Source organism: Hirundo rustica, chromosome 16, assembly GCF_015227805.2.
Source record: "Hirundo rustica isolate bHirRus1 chromosome 16, bHirRus1.pri.v3, whole genome shotgun sequence".
NCBI lineage: Eukaryota > Metazoa > Chordata > Aves > Passeriformes > Hirundinidae > Hirundo > Hirundo rustica.
In genome coordinates, this window is record NC_053465.1 from 14,398,560 (window position 1) to 14,422,487 (window position 23,928).

At 46.1% G+C, this 23,928-nt stretch overlaps 2 protein-coding genes across 5 annotated transcripts in view; one reads left to right on the top strand and one right to left on the bottom strand.

Moving 5' to 3' along the window:
• TP53INP2 (tumor protein p53 inducible nuclear protein 2) overlaps positions 1–3,907 on the bottom strand; it is a 46,713-nt gene extending 42,806 nt beyond the window's left edge. For all 3 annotated transcript variants that reach the window (XM_058422659.1, XM_058422658.1, XM_058422660.1), the window contains exon 1: positions 3,606–3,907. The gene's annotated coding sequence lies outside the window, so the exon portion shown is untranslated. The remainder of the gene's footprint in view (positions 1–3,605) is intronic.
• A 148-nt stretch (positions 3,908–4,055) lies between these two features.
• PIGU (phosphatidylinositol glycan anchor biosynthesis class U) lies at positions 4,056–23,554 on the top strand. Of its 2 annotated transcripts, XM_040080224.1 has the most exons (12): positions 4,056–4,220; positions 5,805–5,869; positions 7,731–7,790; positions 8,727–8,789; positions 10,052–10,161; positions 11,799–11,899; positions 13,822–13,919; positions 15,740–15,894; positions 16,407–16,550; positions 17,344–17,468; positions 19,227–19,369; positions 22,007–23,554. In XM_040080224.1, exons 1-12 carry the CDS (start codon positions 4,091–4,093, stop codon positions 22,118–22,120), a joined length of 1,308 nt encoding a protein of 435 aa, XP_039936158.1. In that variant the 5' UTR covers positions 4,056–4,090; the 3' UTR covers positions 22,121–23,554. The 2 variants fall into 2 exon arrangements, with proteins under 2 accessions (XP_039936158.1, XP_039936160.1); XM_040080226.2 differs by lacking the exon at positions 5,805–5,869 and having other exon boundaries at positions 4,116–4,220.
• The last annotated feature ends 374 nt before the right edge of the window (positions 23,555–23,928 follow it).

Here is a 23,928-nt window from a genome sequence, read left to right on the forward strand (position 1 = left end):
GCCATGTCCTCAGGATACTGGATCTGGACAGCTCATTTTTTAGAGACGCTGCTGTCAAGGTGAGTTGTTTAGCCAGTGCCCAAAAGCTGAACAGTGCTGCTGCTTATGAGACCTCTTTGATTCCTCTTGCCTAACTTCAAGTGTCCAGAGTTTCAGTGCTCAGCTCACGTCATCAGCTCATCCCTTCCCCACCCAGGAGAGATGTCTGAGGTGAATTTGTAGCTCTCTGGACAAGCCCATCTCTCCCTCGTGTATATGACAAGCTTCCACTAGATGATTAATTGCCTTAGCTGGCAGGAATTTCACCTTTGGGGACTTTTTTTTTTTTTTTTTTTTTTTAAACATTGCTATTTAAAACTTGCTCTGAAAAATATTCAAAGCAGAAATAAAATCTTCCGGGGGGGGCTGATAAAAGTTATTTGCTTTCTTACAAAGATAAGTGTCTTTCATGTAAAGGAAGTTCTGGTACATGAAGCCAGTCAGAGAGATCAGTCAGAAGGGCAGTTTATTTTCTCCTGTCTCTGAACCCAAAGAAGAAAAACCAATCACTCAGGTTTCATTTTTGATCCAGACAACTACTAACCTCTATAAAAGACCACAAACCTCACGATGTCTTCTGTCAGTCAGGAGCAGAAAGACTGTAAGATACCTACAGCAGTGCTATTTCAGACTGTTGTTTTCTAAGTTAATAAAGAAAAGGCAAGCACCTTTCTCCCAGCTGTTTTTTCTAAAAACAGTAATACCCTTCAATTTAACAGCAGTTTTTATCCCTGAACCCTGAAAAAAAGAAGTAATGAGAAGTCATGTAGCCCACAAAAATTAAAGCTGTATGAATTTATGGGTGTTTTTTCATTGACAAAGCCAAAAGCTAGCAGGTGTTCTACCCAATAAACTCCAACAGAAGACAACTTGAAAAGAGGCAAAAGCAACTCAAATGTTTATCAGCAAAGGACCCCAGTATAGTGAGATAGAGTATGTAAATGTGAATTCCTCAGGAACACCAAAGCCACTGAGGACCGGTAATGACTACAATGCAACTACTGCTGTACAAAGTCTGTGGCGGGAAAGGCAGAAGGAAACATAGTATAACAATGAAGTGGTTGACTATGAAAAGAAAACATGACAGCCTGGCCAAAATAAATGGTGGGAGAGATCCCACGGGAACAGGAAGCATCCCTGAGATATGTAAGTCATTGCACAGGGCCCTGATGAAATCTCAGGATAACAACAAAGCTGTGGTCTCCCAAATACAAAAAAACCTGCATTAGACTGGAAGAGTTGCCAGGGAGGACTGGAGAGTGCCTCAAGAATCAGAACACCTGATCTGTACAGTGAGTCGGGAAAAGGAGTGGCTTGTTTACCCCAAAAAATGTCACCATTGCATAATTCCAGCAGGGCACACAAGAAGTGCCCAAACCAGCATCTGTTTGCAGGAACAAAGATGAATCATCCCTGAATTGGCCCAGTCTTAAACAGAGTGTTTTATCAAAGTTCTGTGATGCAACGTCCCCAGGTTGAATCCATCCCGAGCGCTCTGCGTGGGTGCCTCACGTAGGCAGTGCAATCAAGGGAGCGCAGATCTTCCAGCAGCAGCAGCTCTCAATTGCATGTCTGGTTCCATTCATTCTGCTTCTTTTTGTAAGCCAGCAAAACTTGGAGGCTGTAGGGCAGGCAGTGTGAAGGTCCTCCTGACAGCTGCATTTGCTGCTCCCCATGTGGACCAACAACCACTCCACAGCCACACTGCTGGTGGCACCTCAGCAGGAGATCACCAAACTTCAGCTCCTCAAACTGCTCCCAGACCTTAGAACACCCAGCCCTCTGTGCATGTTCCTGCCAAATCACTTGCTTAGCCAAGGTATTTCAGGAAGAAAGGATAGCCAGTAAATGCCCCAATGCTGAAAAAACTACCAACAGTTTGGGGTAAACACCAGGACACAGGTTTATGCCTCTGGAAAAAAAAAGAAATTGCTGCACTAACCAAGAAAACCAGAGCTTTCTGGTTTCTTCCCTCCTGGAAGTCTCTATTGAGCTCAGTAGGAATCTCTGACAGCCCCAAGATCTCTCCTCTGCTCTGCTGTCATCCCTCTCTGCCCCTTCACTGCTGCTGGGGAAGCAGCTGGCTGTGCTGGCTGACTTGGAGCAGCACAGCAACACCGCCAGGTCCCAAACGATTGCCTATGCAAAACCCATCCCAGCCTGGGTCTCCTGAAACTTCCCTTAATTTTCATAAAGCCTGCAGGAACCCCAAGGGTTATAAAGGTCTGCTCCTCTGTCTCATTTGTCTGAGAGCGGCTTCAGAAGTTCCTGCCAGACAAAAGGCAGCACCACAGCATGTGTGTGTGTACTGCAGCTCTAAGCCCCCAAATTAGTGGCCATCAGATAGCAACTGATACTCAACCCTCTGATATTTGCCTGATGTATTTGATGTTTTGAGAGGGCTGAATGTGTCAATTAGTTTAGGAATTTCATTCCATTGCTAGCCCTGGGATCTCATGCTGGAGAAATGCTGGAGCAAACTCACGTTCCAGAAAGAATTGCTGCATTTGTCATGAATTATTCTTTGACCTCTTTTTAGTTGGCTTTTCACACCAATTAAACACAAAACAACTGTAGTAGCATGATTCCACATCTGATTCCGGCTGCCCTTGGAGATTATCTGAATCTTCCCAGGGCTGCATCAGACAGTGCTGGGCAGCACATGGCACAGCTCAGACTGCCAAAATCAGCATCCTGCAGCAGTGCGCCTTTAACCACACTACTGTGTGCCAGTCACTCCACAAAGCAGCAGTCACGGGAAGGCTGTCAAGTACTTTGGACTAGAACTGTCATTTGGAGAGAACCAGCATACAAAAAAGAGCATTTCTGATCAGAAAACTCACGAGACTGTTGTGAACAGATGCAAAGAAGAATCAGCATTACTGACTTCTTATTTACAGATGCCTGCACAAAAAAATTAACTTGAATGAACTCACCCTAAATTATGAGAGGATGTGCCAGGCTCGGTCAGTCCTGGGGCCATCAAGCCCCAGGGCCAGGCAGAGCCACATTCACAGAGCAGCTTTACCAGCACAACCCACACCTTCGTGCCAGAGAGCCTGAGAGTAGAGGAGCTGCCACACGACAGGCTGAGCACTGAAGCTCTCCTTTTGGCCTCAGAACCAGATCTGTGGTCCTGTGGCAGTGGATGAGACCACACTTGAGGGAAGCCCTGCAAAGGCAGCAGCTGAACCCCAGTGAGGGAGTGAGCACACTAGGAAACAGTCCAGGGACCACCTGAAGCTGGTTTTGTAGCACGAAGGGATTAATGTTCCAAGCAGCCATGGTCCAGAAAGTTTATGTGACTAACCCCACCAGTGATGGGAATGGAGGAACAGTCGGAGGAGAATAGCAGGAAAGTCCATGCTGGGAAGGTAGGTGAGTGAAAGTCTCCCCAGAACGGAGGCTCTGGAGCTGTTGAAACCACATAGACTGAGAACCTAAGTCCGCCAAAAGTCTTCTGAAACCAAACACAGCCACGAGCATTCAGTGCTCTCACAACAGCCGCGGCTCTCACCACAGCCACAGCAAACACGCGGGCAGATACCACGGGGTCTGTGAAATACCTGAAAAGTAAAGAACTGTCTGAGGGGATTTCCAAACAGCTCAGAAGCCACCGACGCTCCTCGTCCTAGCGGGGCCCGGCCTGCCAGGCCTTGCCCCGGCTGGGCATAGCTGCCATCCAGAGGTATCGCGGATCCACAGGCGGGAGGGACGGCCCGCGGGGAGCGCGATGCCACTCGAGGACAGACCCATCCCTGTCCTCTGGCTGAGGAGAGGCTGTCCCGTGTGGCCGCCCTGAGCAAGGGCGACCCGATCAGGACAGCTCGGGGGACGGGAGCAGGCCCCCCTACGGCCGCTCCAAGCGCGCTCCTGACAACTTAGCCTTCTCACCCCCCGCGGCCGCCGTAGTTCCGAGTTGTGCCGGGAGGCAGCGGCGCGAGGGCCTCTGGGATATGTAGTCTGCCCGCATGGGCCGATTCATTGGCGGCGCGTTCCCCGGCGCCGCACGGGAACTACAGCCGGCGACAGCGGCGGAGCGCGCGCCGGGATGGCGGCCCCCTTGGTGCTGGTGGTGCTGGCGGCCGTGACGGTGCGCGCCGCGCTCTACCGCTCCAGCCTCGCCGTCTTCATCGCCGAGCGGGTCGAGGTGGCGTCCCCGCTAAACGCCTGGAAGCGAGGTGAGGCCCGCGGGGGTGGCGCGGAGGAGCCAGGTCGGCGGGACCTCCCGAGTCGGGCGGGCTGTGCCTGACACCAGCCGGGTGTCGGGCTGGAAGCGGCCCTGTGGGGAGGGCGCCCGGCTGCGCCCCGGGCAGGGCCGGGCCGTGCTCGCCCGGGCCCGAACCAGAGCTGCACGAAAGGGCCCTGGGCAGCTGTGCCCGGGAGGAGCCCGTGGGAGCCGGTGCTCGGCGGCTCCGGGTGGCGGGAGGGCCGCGGGGCTGGAGGCAGAGGACGGGGCTGGAGCCAGGACGTGGCGGTTCACGGCTGGCCGGGGACGCTGGTAGTGTCACACAAAGGGGCGTGTGACCCACCCAGCACGGAGCGTGTGGCTCCATCGGCCTCGGCCGGGCCCGTTCTGCTGTCCGTGCACAGGCACCGTGTCGTGGTGCCAATGCCACTGCGCGGGCCCCGGTTCGCTTCCCTTGGTCAGTTGGTGTCCCCACACGTTGCCAGCGATTCAAATTCTTTTCTGAAGGCTGAGCGAGGTACAGGGTAATCGGGGCTTTTCAGTGAGGTTCATCTGTGTATCATCTGAGCCTGTTCGGAATCTTAATTTATTTTAAAGACATCGCTTTGGTATTCAGTTATCATGCAGGTAAAATTATTTGTAGTTTTGGGGTGAAAAAGAGTGGCCTGAAGTAATAAAGGTTAAATGTATAAGTTCATTTGATGACCTGAGGCCTCTGTTTCACAGTATGTAGCGCTTCATGCTTCCTGTGCTATTGAATCTTTCTAAATACCACCGTAGAGCATCAAGGTAAGTATCTAGATAGTAAAGGGAAAAAGTGGAATCATCTTGAAAAGTCTGGGTTGTCACCATACAGGAAGTTGGTGGCAGCCAGAATCTATTTATCCAGCGTGTCACCTCTTGTGTCTTCCTGCAGTGTCCTGCCTGTTTCTCTCTGAACAAATGGGCCCATTTCCCTTTCACTGCATACTGCTCAGTCCCAGGGAACCTCTGTGCTCAGGAGGGTGGAGATTCTCTGGAAAAGCACACACATGCATTGCAGGACAAACTGAAACTCCGTGAGCACAAAGGAGCTGAATTAAGGCTATAAAATGTCAGGAAGTTTCAATAAGAGATAAAGCTTTTAGCTTTGCCTGGCAATATGTGTTAATTTCTGTTCTTCCCTTGTGATTTTGGACGTTTGAGACCTCTCTACATCAAATAAGGCAAAACAGTTCAAATTCTATATTATGTTGTGGTTTTCCTCTTGGAATTAAGTATTTCTCCAGCATAGGGGCCGTATATCACTTAATAGGTGACTCAAAAGGAGGAGATACCATGCATGTGATATAGAGTTAAATGCAAAGAACATTTTTAGCTGAAATAAGTAGGTGATGAATGCCCATGCAGGAACATGCATGGCAGAGGTGGGGGTGCCATCAGTTCTGGCTGACTGTTGGCTCTGGGAGGTATGGTGTCACCCATTCTAAGTCAGATTCTTAGAATGTCAGTATTTTAAAAACTGGTGTTTTACCATCATGAAATCTCTCACTTCCCACATTACAGGGTTCTAATGCAGGTGTTTTGTCTGTTTCAGTGGTGGAAGGATTAGCTCTGCTGGATTTAGGAGTCTCACCATACTCTGGAGCTATTTTTCATGAGGTTGGTTTGCATACTTGGTTTTAAATGTGATATTCCAGTGGCAGGGGGCTTAGTTTGGCTGCTCAGGGCCTGGAGAAGGCTGGGGGCCTGTGTCATCCCAAAGACTGCAGAGAACCTGAAGCTGTGTGGTTTGAACAGTGGCGTAGTGGTTTTACATTCACTAAATTTTGGTTGCTAAATTTAGTGTGGTCGTCTTTGTGTTTATTCTCTTTTTGTGGGAGAAGATCAGGAGAAAGCAAGGCAGGTTTAAGGTTAAAAATAAGTAGTTTATTAACACATACTAAAAGAATGGAAAAGAAAAGTTAAAAAAAAAAACAACTTTAAAACACTCTTCTCTCTCCTTACAAACTGTTAACTTTTTTACAAAGCAACACAGAGAGACATAACCTCTGTGATTTTCAGTTAGTTTTACTATTTGAACATAATCTTTCATTACTTTGGGAGAGGAGTCTCTCTGGAGTCTTATGAAGATATTTGCCACAAGACAAAAACAGTCTGATGGCTTCTAATGTTACAAATCTGTAACTGCCTGGAGTTTTTGTAAATTGTGCTGTCCACCCATTAGCAGCCTTTTCTTTGGCTACTTATGGGCCTCTCAGTGTATCTGGGGTACTGTTTAAGAACAGATTTTTTAGTACAAAACAAGGATTCTTTTCTTCTATCTTTAAAATCATCTTTTTTAAAAAAAAAAAATAGAGACCTTTTTTACCTTAGGAGCTGAGGGCTTCAAATTACTTCCTCTTTAAAATAATTTTCGTCTCAAAGGTTGAGATTTCCTTTTACTTTAGGAGCAAGGGGGCTTTGAGATTCTCACTTAAATTTCAATCATATTAATCTCCAATTTTGATTAGAACTAGCATTTTTCCAAACAACATTAAGATGTTAAAATAAACAGTTTCTTTTTCTACAGTTTGCTTCAGAGAAATCTGGTTAAAAAATGTTTACATCTTCAGTCTTTCTTCTAATAATCTTTATTAGTTCTAATACTAGCATAAGCATGCAGTTTATTTATTCCTCATATTGAAAACACTTTGTTCCTACAAAAGCATTTAAGCACCTGGGGGGCTTAGTGCCCTGGAATGGCCTTACTGACATGAAGGTACACTCATACATAGTGTCACCTAGGGTGAAGCAGGTACTTGGTATCCTCTCAAAACTGGATTCTTTTCAATAAATTCTACTTCTTTAGACAGAATTTCTCCCAGACTGTGAAATATTTCCCCATGCTTATTTAGGCTATCACATTATTTTTAAAGTTTTTAAAAAGAAATTTATTTTTGCGCGGTGAAGACTGAATTTGCAGCATGTAAATATAGTCCTTCCAGACTAAGCTTTTGTGTGATGGGAATAATTCATGCTTTTCCTCTTAACTTAGAAGGGAGAAACTCTAAGAGTAACAGAATAATAGGATTGTAACCCTACTGCTTTATGTTTTTAACATGCTTTCTTCGCTTTGCATTATCTAAACAGCAGGGAAACCAGCTAGGTAGGAAGTCTTTCAAAAGTACCTGCAGACAACCTGGGAGATGGATTTTCTAGAAAAAAAATTACTTTCTAAAGCTGGTCTTTGTATGCTTTCTATTGTAAGTCTACTACTGTTGGATTAGAATTGAACAGTTGGAGTAGAATACAATTTTCAGATTTGATGGTGTCTTTTATAAAGTGCACTGAGGACTTTGTAAGGAAAAAGTAAGTGTGCAATCACTTTGCTCTGAAATACCAGTGTTGGAGAATAGGCCAAAGAAAATTACCTTTGGCAGTGTCTTGTAGAACTGTTCAACTCTTGTAGTTTGTCTCATCAGATCACCAATATTTTATCTGGACAGTATTTGGTATGGATTTCCCCTTTGCTCTCTTTCAGACCCCGCTGATAATCTATCTCTTTCACTTCCTGATTGAGTATGCTGAACTGGTGTTCATGGTGAGTGCTCATGGAAAGCTTCTCCTGAAAGGTCCCATTCAGGGAAATGCTGAGTGTGTCTTTTCAGTCCTTCAGCCTCCCTGTAGCTCAAATTCCTTCTGAGCTCACAGTTAATTAGAAGGCCAGCTTTGCCTGCACAAACCCACATTCAGGTATTCCCCTTCTTGTACGTATTCCTTCTTTTTTGTGAGTTTTTGCTTAGATAAGTGTCCCTACACAGGGATAGTAAGGTGTCATTTTATTTCAAATATTATCTCTTATAAGTAACAAAATACTTTGTCCCCCCCAGCCTAATGCCTACATTGCTGTTTCTCACCAATCCCTACACTGCTGTTTCTGTCTGCCAAAGCCCAGACCTTTGAGGAGCACAAATGGGTTCATCCCCCAAATGTCTCCTGTAAATTGTTCTCCAAATTCTTCTTCACAATTCAGTAGGGCAGCAGTCCTGTAGCTGACTGTGCACAGCAGCCAGTGGAGCCTCTGTGCCCAGGTCCCTGCCAGGCAGGGCGTGTGCAGAGGCAGCAGCCGTGTGCCCTGTACTGCTGCCTGGGCAGTCTGGGGGAGCTCAAGGCACTGTCATGCTGCCCTGCTGGCCAGGTGGCTTTAACCAGCTGGGCACTGCCCCAGTGTTACTGTGCTCTCACTGCACCAGTGATCTCTATTACCCTCATGTGCTGCTCTCCATGAACAATTTCTTTCCTCTTAATTCCCCATTCTCTTGTTTTATGAATATAAATATTTTTAATACAGCTGATGCCTTCAAGGCGAAGTGGTAGTGTGTGAGAGCACTGTACCTATCAGCCTTTCAGAATTTTTAAAGCTTGTGTTTAGTTCTCCAGAGCTGAGTCGGATCAGAGCTCCTGTTAAATGGTGACCAATATATCTTTCTCCATTTGTTTATTTTGTTTACAATCATTTTGTCCCTTGCTTTTTTAGATAACTGATGTGCTAACTGCTGTTGCCCTTTACTTGGCAATCCAGGACTTCAACAAAGTTGTGGTAAGTTTACTGCCCAGTGTTTCTGGTCCTCTTCTTCCAGCAAATATAATTATCTCGGGACAGAGAAAAGGTGTGCCAGAGGATGTGGTGTCAAGTCCTTGTTGCAGTAAATCTGGTCATATTTTAATGATAAACAAGCAGGACTGAATGTGGTAGACAACTGAAGCATTTTAAATTTTTTGTGGCAGAATGTCTGTAGCTACACACTGAGTGGTGATCACAGCAGTGTACGATCTTCTACAGCCTGGGTGTTATACCTTGGAGAAGGTCTCTTTGCACACAGCATGAAATGTGTGTGAATACACAGACTAGAAACATGTAAAGGAAGGAGTGAAACCTTCCAGCAGTTCTGAGGTGAGATAGATCATTCTTGTGAGCGTGATGAAAGTCTACCATCAAATACTACTTGTTCTCTTCAAATTATAAGGGTGTGTGTTTGGAGGTGAGTGATTCCTCCCAGCTCTCAAAGAACATTTTGTGTAAGCAGTGCTGTGCTCTTTGCCATTCCAGAGGGGTGGGGATTAGGTATCAACATCAGCAGGGAGACTACATTTTCTACAGCATCTCTGTGGTCTCCTACCCGGCTGTGTGCTTGTTTCTTGTCTTCTGACTTTGAGGTTAAGGAAATAACCCCGGATAGAACTGCAGGCATGTAAGAATTCCACATGTGAGTTACTTTGGTTGTTGAGAATTTGCTGCTAGCATCTCTGTCCTTCTGTCTCACCATAATTCAGTCAGTTCATGTTTCTCTTTTGTCTCCGTAGAGAGCCTAGTAAAACAAAGGAGACTGAAGAGAGATTTATCATAAAGCATCCATCTTTTAAACAACACAGACTGCATACATATGGGGGTTGGGTTTTCAGGGCTTGTGTGTTGAACAGTGAGCTGATAAAGTTAGCTTTTCGTCAGAGATCTGGAGAGGTGTTAGGAAGATTGGGTGTTGGACTCTAGTGTGGTGAATTCACTGTTACCTGTGTCAAGACATAGACACAGGTAATTAAGGAAGTTTAAACAAGTAGAAATGTTCTGCTTCCTCCTGACTCTCACTTCAGTTGTTAAGTATTTGGGACAAGATAGGGGGGGTTTGGTCTCTAAAACTCCTCACATAATAAAAGTTTTAGCTCACACCAGGGGCTTGAATATGCTCCACAGTAATAGAAACCCCAGGTAACTGGCTGAGTAATATGAAATAGAATTACACAAGTCGTACAGAATAATGACTTTCCTCTTCTGACAGTCTTTGATCATTCTCCCTTGTTCAGTTCAAAAAGCAGAAGCTCCTAATAGAACTGGATAAATATGCACCAGATGTGGCTGAACTCATCCAGACACCCATGGAGATGCACTACATCCCCCTCAAGGTAGCACTATTGTAAGTATCGCTCCTGCAGGCTGCAGGGGGCTGCTTTGGTTCATCAGCTCCCTTTGTGGTTTGTCTCTTTTGGGCCTACAAAAACTGTCAAAGTTGGGTTTCTTTCCTGCAGAAATTCTGGATTTCCTATTGGCCCTGAAGACTCAGTTGTAAAGTGAAAAGCAGATGCATTTGCATGTGCTTGTTGCCAACAAATTCACTCAGGCCCTTTGAGATGGGCTCAGCAGCATAAGGTCATTATCTGGGTAACATGAATATTGTGTCAGCGCAGATCACATTCCCATTTGTTTTGCCAGTATGATAATGTTATCAAAATTGATCCTATGCCTTCCAGATGGTGTCTTTTCAGAAAAGTTAAGAGAATTTTTCAGCAGTTGGACAAAATATCTGAATGTGTGCTGAATATCACGACTTGAATATCCCAAATTACTTAAAACAGTTAAAATATGTTTTCATGTTGTCATTTTATTAATTTCATGTCTTGGTGTTCTTCTGTATACTAAACATTTTTTTTATTTCAGAAGGCTTCAACTAAACTAATATACAGGCAAGGTGCCTACTGTTACAGTTTTTTATAATTGATATTTTGACACAAAGAAATTATCCATTTCGTTCTGTATCAGGGAGAGTTCTCCTTTAGATAAATTGTCAATTTTTCTTATTTTCATATTAATTTTTTAGATGGCACATTCCCCGTGGCCAGAAGGGTAAAGTGGTTAAATTGCAGACAGTTTTGCACATTGCCACAGCAAAGTTGCCATTAAATTGTACCTGTCCTGCTGTAAGCTGCCTTCTGGAAACACTGATTAAGATAGACTGGGACTCAGAGACATAGGAAAATATAGAGAGAGAATTAGGAAATCATCAGCCCTGTCTACTGACTCTGATGAGTAATTTAGTTATTGTCAAGGCTGATCAGTACATTATCATACTTACTGTATTGGTAGTCCTCCAAACCTTTTTCTTTGCTCACAACCTATTTAAATGAGATTTTTGTAATTCTTATTTCCAAAAGGAGCTGCCATCCTTGCTAACTAATGTGTGGCTGAATTCTGGAATGTAAAGTGGTTAAGAGTTTTTCTATAATTCCAATTAAAAAGTGCCAGTCTTGTATAGCTGGCTGCTTTTGTGCTCAGATCGTGCTGTGGTGAGCATAAAGGCTTGCTCTGCCACAGCAGGAGACTAGTTGGGTTGTGGGAAACTCTGCTTATGTCTCAGATTGGTTTCTATCATGTTTTCTTCTTATTCTTCTTCAGAAGTAGTAGGTGTGAGGAGCAGAAAAAGTTTCCTTTGGACCCAGTAATCCTAGATCTGTCTGAATAAATGTACAATGCTTCTGCAAAGCAAGAAACATTTTTGGTAGTCATTTTCTAGTCCAGAGCTAGCCTTTTGGACATCTTCCCGGTGTCTCATTTCTGCAGTGGGCTCTCTGTGGCCCCTGTGTCCAAGTCTGCAATCCAGAAGTCTGCTTTTTGCTTCAGACTGAAGAGCCTGTTCAGCTGAATTAATTTGCTGGTGAGAGGATCCCATCAAATGTAAATAAACGAAAAGGCAAAAGTGCTTTTTTTTTTTTTTCTTTGAACATCTCTTAAATTAAATGCTCCTTTGAATGTGACCTGAGCTTTTCTCTTTTTCAGCTACCTGTTAAACCCCTACACTGTGATGTCTTGTGTGGCAAAGTCCACCTGCGCCATCAACAACTCTGTCATTGCATTCTTCATTTTAGCTACAATAAAAGGTAACACAGTGAAGAAAAAAAGGTTCTTTATGACTTTTTGGAAAGATTAGAAATGTAGCAAAAAAATAAATCTTGGGGGAACTTTACAGATTGCTACAAAGATCTCACTGAAACACGGCACAAACAGGACTGACAAAATTCTACGTGAATTTGTGAGATCAAGAGACTTTATAGTGAAGTGAAAACTTACTTTTACCTCAGTGTACCTGAGAGTTTACTCTAAAAACTGACTCCATTTCCTGGTTGGCTTCAAATAGTTTCCTGTTCAGGAAGAAACATGTCTGTGTGTTGCAGAACATAAGAGCTCTTCTTTTGTATGTGAGTATGCACTTAAGTGTCATACACAATTTATTTTCAAAGTTTATCCTTGAGCTTTTATTCCAAAGCAAGCATTTCCCTGCAGCTATTATTTGGCTTTCACTCATGGTTGTAAACATGGTTTGAAATGAACTAATTGAGCTTTGGGGAAGCAGAAGCAGTAACCAAAGACCCAAACCAGCCCAGTGGAGTAGATTGTCAGAATCACTGTTTCGTTCATTTTGTGCATAATGCCAGCTTTCTGTTTCTTTTATGACTCACCAGTGCTAAAATCTTTTAGCCTATATGATTTGTAATAGTCACCTAAGTTTTAAGGGGTTCTCTGCTGGATCAGAGGAAGGGTCAGTCTGATCTTTTGTCTCCATCAGGGCCCAGAGCCAGGCACTGAAAAAAAAAAAAAAAAAAGCTGATATAGATAGTTTTATATCAGTCTTTTCAAAAGAAATTTTCCTATAAATATTGGCTAATTGAGTCAGGAGGTGCTTTAATTTAAAAGCATTTGCAATAGCAAACAAGTGGGGTTTATTTGATTAAACTGATTTTTGACTGTTCACTGAAGCCCTGAGACCAAAAGTTTGGTCATAGACACAACTGTAGTGTCTCTCTCGTGGTTTGTCCCTGACTAGGAGTGTGGCAGTCTGGGGTTTAAGTGGGCAAGAGGATATCAGGTTATGAATGTGATTTTTGGGAATCTCTTCTTTAGATCTATGCAGACCTGAACACTGGATAAAATACAGGATGGGGAGGTTTTTGTCAGGAGAGTGTAGCTGAAGAGAGGAGAGGCTCATCACCAAATAATCCTGCATTTTCCCTTTCAAAGGAGGAAGCAGAGGGGAGCTCTCTGAGTGTTTGCTGTCAGCAGGGTGACAGCTGGTTCAGGGCTCTTGCTATCTGAGCTCTGTTTTTATAGAAGACTTCCATCAAGTCTGTAGCTATAACCAGGCTACTGCACTGGGGGCTTGTATTTTTATTGTTTAACCTGAGATCTTTTGGACATTATTTCTGTTAATGGTAGTTGAGAAATATAAGTGCTGAGACACTTCAAACACTGAGACACTTCAAACAAGGCTGCTTCAATAAAGACATTCATATTTATAAGATCACTTGGAAAAGCTGTGCCAATCCTTTCTGTGGCTCAGTTTTGGTGTCAGTAAAGCAGAGCCAATGCTTCAGCTGCAGTCTTTGCTTGCTGTCTTGAACACAGCTTTGCTGAGGCTGCAACACATTCTGGTGATGAGGTTATCCAGCAAATCCAGTGTGGCAGTTCTTACATATAGATATGATTCAAGTGAATGCATTCCCATGCATTAACAGCAGTCAGCATGGGCTTTATATAGACTGAATTATACGAATCTCTTTCTGTGTGAATGACAGGAGATACAAACCAGCCAGTGGTTCTTCCTTATGGGATGAGTCATTCTCCATTCAAAATGTCATTAACAAGAGGACACTCTGCAGGATACATTCTGCTAAAAACTTCTTTGAGTGGTGTCCTGATATTTGTGAATCCCCTGCAGAGGGTTATGAGTTTCTTCCCATTTGGATTTCCTGTCTGTATGGCTGTTTATACTAAAAGTTCCTTATAACCTCCTTTTTCTTTGCAGGTAGTGCCTTCCTCAGTGCTGTGTTCCTGGCCTTAGCAACATACCAGTCGCTCTACCCTCTTACACTGTTTGCTCCAGCACTGCTTTACCTTCTACAGGTAGGTGATTTCTAACTCCTGGTACCTGTTGTCTTCTTGTAGCTGTGCAGGGCCAATCCTGGGGAGGGGAGTCAGAGTGCAGAGTTTCAGAAAAAGTGACTCTCCTCAAGCCATGGCAAGTGTGAACCGTGATGGGAATGTCTGTGTTTGGAGAGGAGGGAGCAGGAAGTCTACAGAACTGGGTGGTGTTTCACTTGCCCAAAATAAGTGCTTTTCTTTGTGTCATGCGAGCAGCAGTGAGGGGCTCAGGCCCAGAGAAGTTTGAAAATGCTGGTTTGGGGTTTAATGGCAGAAAGCATGTTCTGGAAAAAGGCTGGTTGTCCTTTTTCCCTCTCCGTTAACAAGACCTTGGATCCCACCAGGGCTGCCTTTGCTATTTGTATCCTGCTGTGGCAGCAGGGTGAGGCTGTGATGCCAGCAGAGGCTCAATTCACTTCACAGATCATTTTGTGATACTATTTAGTATTTAAAATTATTATAATTCTGAAATATTGCTGCTGTGCATTTCACCAGTCTTTTTTTGTTTCTTCTGATGGTGATTTTTATAGCTTATCTTTACTTAACTAGCCTGTTCTCAAATCTCTGAGCTTCCAGACGGAATGGGAGTCAGTTGTAATTAATTTTCTTTCTCTATCTGACATGAATGTCTCTTTTTTATCAGGAGTTTTATTATTATTAGTCTCTGCAAGAGAAGAACCGCAGAGTCAGTGTTGCTTTCTCAGTTTGATGATTTTTAGGAGAATTTTTATTTTTAATATTTTGGTCTCATTTGTTCTCTTTTAACTTTAGTCAAAGTAAATTGGGAGTGAAGTGCAAGCATTGTACTTTGAATTCACGAACAATAAGTGCTTTGATACGTGATTGCCCAGTTTGAAACTTTTAAAGGCAGTCATGCCAGTATGTGTCCTTTTATCTAAATTTGTAAATTAACTTTCCTGCATTCTTTGGACAGTATTAAATCACTTTTCTCTTGCTCTTTTCAGTCTGTCCTGCCAAAATTTTTGGTAATGTTGCTTACATTGTCCCAGTAAGTGACATTAAACCCACTCCAACTGAAAAAACCCAGTGAGCTTTACACAGATCCCACAGCAGTCAGGACAGGTTCTCTGCACATCTCTGGCCACTGCAAACCCCAGGGCCAAATGGCAAAGCCACCTCGCAGACCTGAGCTGCAGAATGCTGACGATTCCCAAAGGTGTTGGCCCCTGTGTACATTTGCACGCAGGCAGAGATATCCCTGTCATGATATCCCGTGTCATGAAATGTCCCTGTCAAGGACATGTGGCAGTGGCAGGACGTTGTCTGAGGAAGGCAGCTTTCAGAGGGGCTCCTTTGTGCTTAGGAACTCAGTGGATGTCCTCTTGCCCTGATTTCAGCAGAGCAGGAGTGCCAGGCCAGATGGTGGTACCACACAGTGAGGGTTCTGGAACAGGGCTTTCTGTTCACCCCATGCAGTGGGGTCATGCAGGAGAAGACAGGCACCAGTGCAGTATTGCAAATGTCTGAGGTACCAATGCAGCTGTGAGGAGGGTTGTGAAAATCTTATACCTGTATATGTGCTCACATGAGGGACTCCCTGCAAGCAGAAATGACCAGTTTTGCTACTGTATTTTCAAACACAGCTCTGGGAATACCTGCAGTGGGTGTGACTTAATTGGCCAGAGTGAAGAACAGCAGGCAAATCGTGCTTGAAAGCTGCTCCTTTGAGTGCCAGAGTGCCAATGTTTGATGCTTTCTTTCATTAATTTAAAATGACGTTCTGAACACTCATGCTCTCTTGTGGTTCCCCACCTGATGAGTTGCTTCTGTTTCTCTTTCAGCGTCAGTTCATACCTATCAAACTGAAAAGCAAAACTTTCTGGCTCTACACCATGCAGTATGCATCCCTGTACCTGTGCAGCCTGGTGGTGATCATCTGCCTCTCCTTCTTCCTGCTCAACTCCTGGGATTTTATCCCATCTGTTTATGGGTTTATGTAAGTATAAGGATTCTTACTGATGATCTGTCTGGCCCCATCCTCTCCCCCCAGGTTGTTTCTTGCCCATCACACACCGGTGTGTGCTTGACCCAGGAAGTGTGGTGTCTGTGATTTACTGGCAATGCAGTAACAGAAAGAATATGTGGAGGAAAAAGCAGCAATTAGCCAACTCCATTCTGTTAAATAAATAATAGCAAAAAAGACAGCAGCTGTTTTCAACTGAGTGATTGGAAATGGATTTGATTGTTGAGCTATCACAGCTGTGAAATATTGCTCTTGGGAGAAACGTCTGCTTGAGAATGGTTTAAATGCTGCTGTGATACCAGGAAGAATTCCTCAGTAGGATTTCAACCTGCTCTCCACATTTTCATCTATTTGGTTTCTCTTTCGTGGTTTTACAATTTAGGTCCTACATCCAGTAGAACACAATGATTAATTAATGGAATAGAAGCAGGGCAGTGAAGAACAACCATTAAAAATTTTACCATGGCTTTCTTTTCAAATTTCAGCCTTTCTGTTCCAGACCTGACGCCCAATATTGGCCTTTTCTGGTACTTCTTTGCAGAGATGTTTGAACACTTTAGTCTTTTCTTTGTATGTGTGTTTCAAATCAACGTGTTCTTCTACACCATTCCCTTGGCAATAAAGTTAAAGTAAGTATGAGTATGTTCCTCTGCTCCTTTTTTTACTCTTAAGTTACCCAGTGGAAGATTCTAAGGCTGAAGTTGGATGTCTTGATCTACAAGCCTGAAAAAGATTTTTAACAGGGTCTATCCGCGTTTCCCAGAGTTTCAGTTCTGTTCCTCTTCAATAGAGTTACTTGGGCTCTGCAGTGGAACTCTGTTGCAAGCATCAGCAGAGGCAGCAGAAACGGCGGCTGTAGAAGTGCCAACACTGTAGTCAGAAAGCAAGAACTGGCTGGAACTTCCAGCTCTTCATTGTCAGAAAAGAAGTGGAAACTTGAGGACTTTTCTATCTAACTTCATTGACTTCTTTCTGATGAAAGCACTCACTAACACACCTGGTTTCTCAGTGAGCTTGTCCTTTGGCTTGCCCTGGATAGATCAGGTGTACTGGAGGGGGATAACTGTGGGCTTTGGGCTTCTCTAGATTACCATCAAAGGGCAGCTGCTAATTGCTTCTGCTGAATAGGGCAGAGCTGGGGAAGCACAGTGCAGGTGACCAACGTGCAGGTGTAAATGTGCACTGAGGGAGGCCCGAGGTTGCTGGGTGAGGGCTGTGGCAGATGTGCCTCCCTGACCCTGCTGCTCTGCAGGGCAGCTCCATCTGCCCCACCCAGCATTCGGAGCCTAGTCTGGAGAGAACAGGGCTGCAGGAGCCTCTTTGAGCGTGTCCTGCAGCACACCTGTGCCCTTGCTGATGTTTATTTGCAGTTTCCGGAGGCCCTACTACATCCTCTTAGCCTTTGTTTGTTTTCCCTTCCAGGGAACACCCCGTGTTCTTCATGTTTGTCCAGCTCGCCATCATTTCTATCTTCAAGTCCTATCCCACCTTGGGAGATGTTGCACTGTACATGGCCTTCCTTCCAGTCTGGAGCCACCTTTACAGATGTAAGTTCTCTGTGCTTGATTATTATTTATCTGGAATGGAAAAGGGCCTGCCAAAAAATTAAATTAAATGGTCACTACTATACCAAACCAAGTTCCTAAGCTCTCATGGCCTCCATGGGGTGTCTAGAAGAAGGCTGGATTTTGGAGGTTTTTTTCTTCTGGTCTAACATGTCTTCAGGACTTGGGTTGGAATTGGTCAAGGAGGGAATTTTCACTTGTACCTTATTTTCCCCCTCTCTTCAACTTGTTCTGAAGACTGTCTTTTTTATAAGAACTTTTTGCAGTCCTGCATCCTCCAGATCTTCACTCACATTTAAGGCTGTGTAATTTGAATAGTGCTCCTGCAACTGGTGAGTCCCCCAGCTTTAAAGTGCTGGATCTTGCAGTCATGCTTTGTTTTGCATCTGCTTGTTTGCTTAGAGTGAAAGTAACTTAATTACTCCAAGCAATTATCCAGTCATATGTAAATGCTTCAAAAAGATCCTCTTCAGCTCTTGAAATCACCAGGGGTATTCCTGTGGATTCTCAGGCACAGTCTATAGAACCTGCATCCATGGGGAGATTTGGAAGTGTTGTATTTTTCCTGGAATTTCTTGCTTAAACCAACTGCTTTGACCAACCCTGCCAGGTTGTCCAGGCCTTTCACTGCAGTCTTCTCCAAGCCAGGCCAAGTGTGTTCATGGGCAGCTCACCTGCCTGTTGTAGGAGACATCATCAGGAGTCAGGAGACCTGGAATCCATCTGTTCTGTGGGTTTCAGACTCAGGAGAGCTGAGGCCAAAGCAGCTGTGATCAAACAGGGCAGGAATCTCCAGGCTAACTCTGAGCACATCACAGCTATAGCAGACGAACTTCTGAATGTCCTTGCTCAGTGTAGTTCAGTTCCACATTCCAAGCGTGCAGTGAGAGAGACAATCATCTGTCACGTGCTCCCACCCCACAGTGTGTGAACAGACCTACTGAACAACAAGTTTAAAATAGGTGGGAAGATGTTTGGATGTGACAATGCTCTCAAAACAGCATCTGCTCTCAGCTGCAGAGTGATGGGCATGGGCTGAGCTGCAGCCAAGCACCAGCAGCTCAGGTGTCAGGATGGATTACAGCACTGCTCCCAAAAGACAGGCATAAGCACTTCACAGAAAACAAAACCTCTCCTGGCCTGGTATTTCCCAGCTCTTTTGGACAAAGTTATGCTTAGTTTCTGTCCACCTGACACATACTCAGGCAGACTGCTGGATTCTTGCCCCTCCCAATGTCATGTGTCTGTCAGTGCATTTGGCCTGTATGAGTTTCTTCCTTTTATGATGGTTTCATTTCCTTGCCACCTCCCAAGAAAGTATCTTTTCCTATAACCCACTGATTCTTTTTTTTTTTCCTTTGTCATTAGCTTGATGAGGCAAGGGATTAAAGTGCTCTGCTCTCCAAATTGGGATGCTGCTGGCAAGGCCCCTTTGCAGGCTGCTGGTTACTGTAGTGTAGCCAAGTCATCCAAGAAACAGTGTTTGGAAGCAGGACCTAGAACAAAAGAGCTACAGGGGATTTCACACTGCAACAAAAACAGAAATATTTATGTTGAAGGGAAGTATAGTGGATTTCTTATAACCACTATCCAGGAAGTTACTAAAGCAACCTGTGGAAGGTTATTGGATGCCTTGGCAGGTGCCTCTCACCCCCTGCACACACCCTAAATACCACTGCTGGTTGTGTGACCATGACTGCTCAGTAATACTGTGTTTTAACAGCTGCTTTTCTTTTACAGTCCTCCGGAACATCTTCATCCTGTCATGTGTGCTCATTTTCTGCTCCTTCCTGTTCCCTGTTCTGTGGCATCTATGGATTTATGCAGGAAGTGCCAACTCCAATTTTTATTATGCCATCACGTTGACTTTCAACATAGGGCAGGTCAGTAGAGTGAGGCAGATGAAGCTGCACTGTGGGCAGGCTGCTGGATGGGATGGCCTGTCAGCAGCAGTGAATCCTGCAGGATGGGGCTGGCTCTCTGAATCCTGTGTGGTCCTGCATAGCAGCTTCCTGACTCTCCTCCTGGATTCTGCCTGTTCCTCCAGCCCTGACACACTAATGGGAAAGAGATCTTGTGGTATTTGAGCTGTGGCTTAACAATCCAACCCGGCTGAGTGCAGGTTCAGTGCTCTCTTGCTGATGACCAAGGAAAAGGATCCCAGTATGACAGGACCAAACACAAGTGAATGGAGAAGGGGAGCTAAAAGGGGAAATAGAAAAACGGCACCAGTTTTTCTGAGACATGGCAGCACATGCAGGGTCCCAGTGATGCCAGGACTTGTCGTCCCTGCCTTTCCTGAGACCATTCTGGATACACAACTTCCATTGGCTTTAAGGAAAGCAGACCTTAGCACCCTTGAAGGGTGGAACTCAGTGTACACAGGTGCTAAAACCTTTCTAAGTCCTTCCTCTTCTCTGTGCTGCTTGTCATGTACCTGAGCCCTGGGGCAGTGTGACGTGTGGGTGAGCAGAATGTTCCTTTCATGTTAAAGTTGCCTTTATTTTGAATGTGCCTCAGCCATTTATGCTTGTCTGCTTTTCCTAAAGCCAGGGGATCACTTTGACCAGGGGCAGAAAACCACCTACTCTTACTATTAGTTAGGGAAAACACTCATTTTTAAAACCAAAAGAGACTGCACAGGATGAGAGGGAGAATAGAGATTCTGCTAAAAGGGGCTGATAGGAAACTGGGAGTGGTTCATTACATGTCCTACTATGGATTGAAAGGAATAGTAGAACTTTAATTAGAAATAGCAGGTGTTGATATTCTAAGAGGGTTTTTTTTTTCCTACCTGAGAAATTCATAGCAGATCCTGCAAGGTCTTGTGTTCTGTGTAAATGTAGACAGCAAAATCTGGTGATGTCCTTGTGAGAAAGACATAGCTCTCATCCCCACCCACCTCAGCTCTTTCTTTTCCCATTTAGATATCTGCAGAGAAACTTAGTTAAAGGTAAAATCACCTGCACTGACAGAGCCTGTCAGCAGTTCATGGCTGTTTCCCTGTCCCTGGATCTGTTCTCCTTCACACTTTCTCCCCTGACCTCAGCAGTCTGCAGTCCTGTTTCTCCTTCCCCTGCTCTCCACCTGGTCCTGCATCCCCTCCTGTCCTGCCGCTGAGCCTCTGCAGCAGCTGCTCTGTTTTTCTGTGCTGTATTGCACAGTAACCCCGGCAGGTTCTGACTGTCCCTCACTCTGTGCCCTTAGCACTGCCATGTACTTCAGGTGACATTGTGCCAGGGGGATGCTTTAAGTGGCATCTGCACACTAGGACATGACCAGCTCGGGCTGGCACTGGAGAGGTTTTCCACTCGAGTTATCTGCTTCTGTTTCCAAGTGGAGGACAGCAGTCCTGCAGGAAGGTCACTCTGCAAGAGGCTAAGTGACAAATGGCACTACTGAGCCATCAGGTCACTGCCACAGCCCAGTCTGCCTCAGCAATGGCAGCTTCCCAAGGTGGCAGCTTTTGAGAATCCACTGTCACCCATTCCTGCAATCTCAAGGCCCCCAGGCATGGGAACAGTCCCACCATGTGCCTCAGTACAGCTGAAGGTGTCCTGTCTTGGGGCAGGGTGGCTGGAAAGTGCCCAGCAGGGAAGACCCTGGGGGTGCTGATTGACAGCAACTGACCAAGAGGCAGGTGTGCCTAGGTGGGCAAGAGGCCTAGGGCACCTGACCTATGCCAGCCATGGGGTGGCAGCAGGACCAGGGCAGTGACTGTCCCCTGTGCTGGGCACTGGTGGGGCACCTCAAGTGTTGTGTCTGTTTCTGGGTGCCTCCATTCAGGAAGGACATACCAGGGCTGGAACATGTCCAGAGAAGGTAGCTGAGCCCCAGGAGCAGCTGGGGGGGCTCAGCCTGGAGAAAAGGAGGCTCAGGGGGGACCTTCTCGCTCTGCAGCTCCCTGACAGGAGGATGCATCTGAGGGGATCAGACTCTGCTCCCAGGGAACAGGGAAAGAATGAGAGGAAATAGCCTCAAGCTTTGCCAAGGAAGGTTCAGGTTGGACCTTAGGGGGGATTTCTTCACAGAAAACATGGTTAGGCATTGGAAGGGGCTGCCCAGGGAGGTGGTGGAGTCACTGGGACTCAGTCAGGCTCTGGAGTCCCAGAGCCCTGGAGGTGTCCAAGGAATGTGGCATTCATCCAGTGCTCTGGGCTGAGTGACACAGTGGGGGATCAGTCAAAGGTTGGACTTGGTGATCTTAGAGCTCTTTTCCAGCTAAAATGGCCCTATGATTCAGGGGCAGCACTTAAATTGAAGGAGCCCTGTGGGTGTAGCTGAGATGTCTGTGCAGCTGTGGCACAGCTGGACCTGCCATTGTCATACATTTTATGGAGCTTGGCTTAACATGGCAAGGGGATGGACAAGGTGTTCCCAAGGTCACAGTGGCTCCTCCAGCAGCATGTGCTGAACAGCCCAGGAGCTGCTTAACCCCTGACAGAGTGTCACCGACATGTGTCCCTCTTTATTCCTTGCTCTGAAGTACCACTGATGTGTCTCAACATCTTACTCCACAGATCTTCCTCATCTCGGATTATTTCTATGCCTTCCTCCGGCGGGAATACTACCTCACTCACGGACTCCACTTGACAAGGCAGGACGGGACAGAGGCCATGCTGGTTTTGAAATAAGGACTGTACCACCATTTCCTGGGACATGGGCCACTCTGAGGAACGTGCAAAGCTTGGGTTACATGGGGTGGGTGGGGAAGGTGCCCTGAATGAGGTCTGACTTTGGGAATTATACCTACTGAAAGAAAGGGCTGAGGTTCTGGGAATACCCCCCTGAGCTGCAGGCTCAGCACAGACTGTCAGAGCTGCAGTGTCTCCCCCCTCAGCTGTGCTTTTCCCTGCGACCTCAGCCATCAGCTCTGGCCAGTCCAGCAGGAAAGAGACTGAGCTAAACCCGGGGCTGGAGCTCAGACCATGAACTGTTTCCCACCACTGCTTCTTGGAGATGTTTGCTTCTCCGGGGATTTTCCCCTTCACTGCTTTGACCAGTAGCGCTCCTGCTTGGCACGAGGCAGTCTCTGGGTACCTGGTGTCCCAGCCCTGGCTGCAGATTCCATTTCTTCGTGGTTCTGCTGTTGAGGGATCTGGAAGAATGCTGTGTGCTCAGTCACAGTGCTGTGAAAGGGTTGGGTGACCAAGAGTGATGACCTTGGAGGACAGCTGGAGCTGCTGCTACACCTGGCAACCTCAGCACTCAAACACAAGTAGGAACCAGAACTGGGATGGGATCCAGGAACAGGGTGGGTATTAAGTAACTGCTCTGTCCCACTGGAGCAACACAGCTGTGCAAGGAGCTGCACAGAGGCATTGCAGGTCTCAGAAGGATTACTACTGAGGAGATGGACTCCCACTGCTCCCAGTTTCTGTTGGGTGACAAACCTGGCAGTGCTGGGCTCACACTGTGCTGCTGTGATCACCTGGGGCAGCAGCCAGCACCAGGAGGTGTCACAATCTCCCTGTAAGGCCCCAGAACAAATCCAGGAGGAGCCACTGTTGTTGCAGAGTTGTTCCACAGCTGCTTGTCACTACTGGATGTGCACTTGTCTGTGTCACCCCTGTGCCAGTCAGTGCTGGGCTCGTGGCTGTGCACCGGGGCTCCCTTAAATCAGCTCCCCTCGTCCCTGCCCTGCTCCTCTCTGTGCTCAGACCTCCTCACCTTGGAGCTGTTGCTGCTGTCCCATGAATGTGACACTCTGGGATGAAGCCACGAGCTCTGCTGGCTGTGTGGTGGCACTGAGAGGCAGTGACCAGAGTGTTACAGCCACCTCCAGCATCACCACTGCTCCCACGGGACATCCAAAGGGTTGGGAATGTGACAGGGAAACCAAACTGCACCTGGTACCGAGCAGCTGAGAGATGGATGTGCCCAGGCAGGTGTGTAAACAGATCTTTCTTTCTGGACAATTCAAACTTTTGCCTTACTGCACTGCTGTCAGCGCTTTGGGGGGTGGAGCTGCGCCAAGCCAGCCCCAGCCTGGGGCAGGACCGGCGGGAGCTTCGACCGCCCTCGGTGGGGGCATGGCAAGGAGCAAAATAAACTCTGCAAGTTTTGGACACCTTGTGCTCTGTGGCTGGATGGTGAGGGAGGTGTGGGAGGCACTGAGAGTCACAGGGAGGGGATTTGAAATCAAATACGGGTTGCAGAGGGAAACAAGTGACAGAAAAATGAAACGGGTCTTCGGGGCAGGCTGGAACACCCCTGGCTTTATGGAAGGCCAGGTATGTACAGATAACCGGGCAGTGGTGTAAGAGAAAGGGAGAGGGGGACTAACAGGAGGGAGCTATGGGAGGGTGTTCATTTTACGGCCCCTCTTTCCGCCAAGCCAATAATAATTAACCATGAGGAGGGAGATGGTGACAGGACTGAGCTGAGGGCTGCAGGCACTGTCCCCGTCCTGTGCAGCAGCTGGATTTTGTTCCTGGGGCTG

Coding starts and splice junctions, on each gene's coding strand:
- PIGU (XM_040080224.1), top strand. CDS start 4,091: ATGGCGGCCCCCTTGGTGCTGGTGGTGCTGGCGGCCGTGACGGTGCGC. Junction 7,791..8,726: donor ATGCTGAACTGGTGTTCATG/GTGAGTGCTCAT, acceptor TTGCTTTTTTAG/ATAACTGATGTGCTAACTGC. Junction 13,920..15,739: donor CACTGCTTTACCTTCTACAG/GTAGGTGATTTC, acceptor TTTCTCTTTCAG/CGTCAGTTCATACCTATCAA.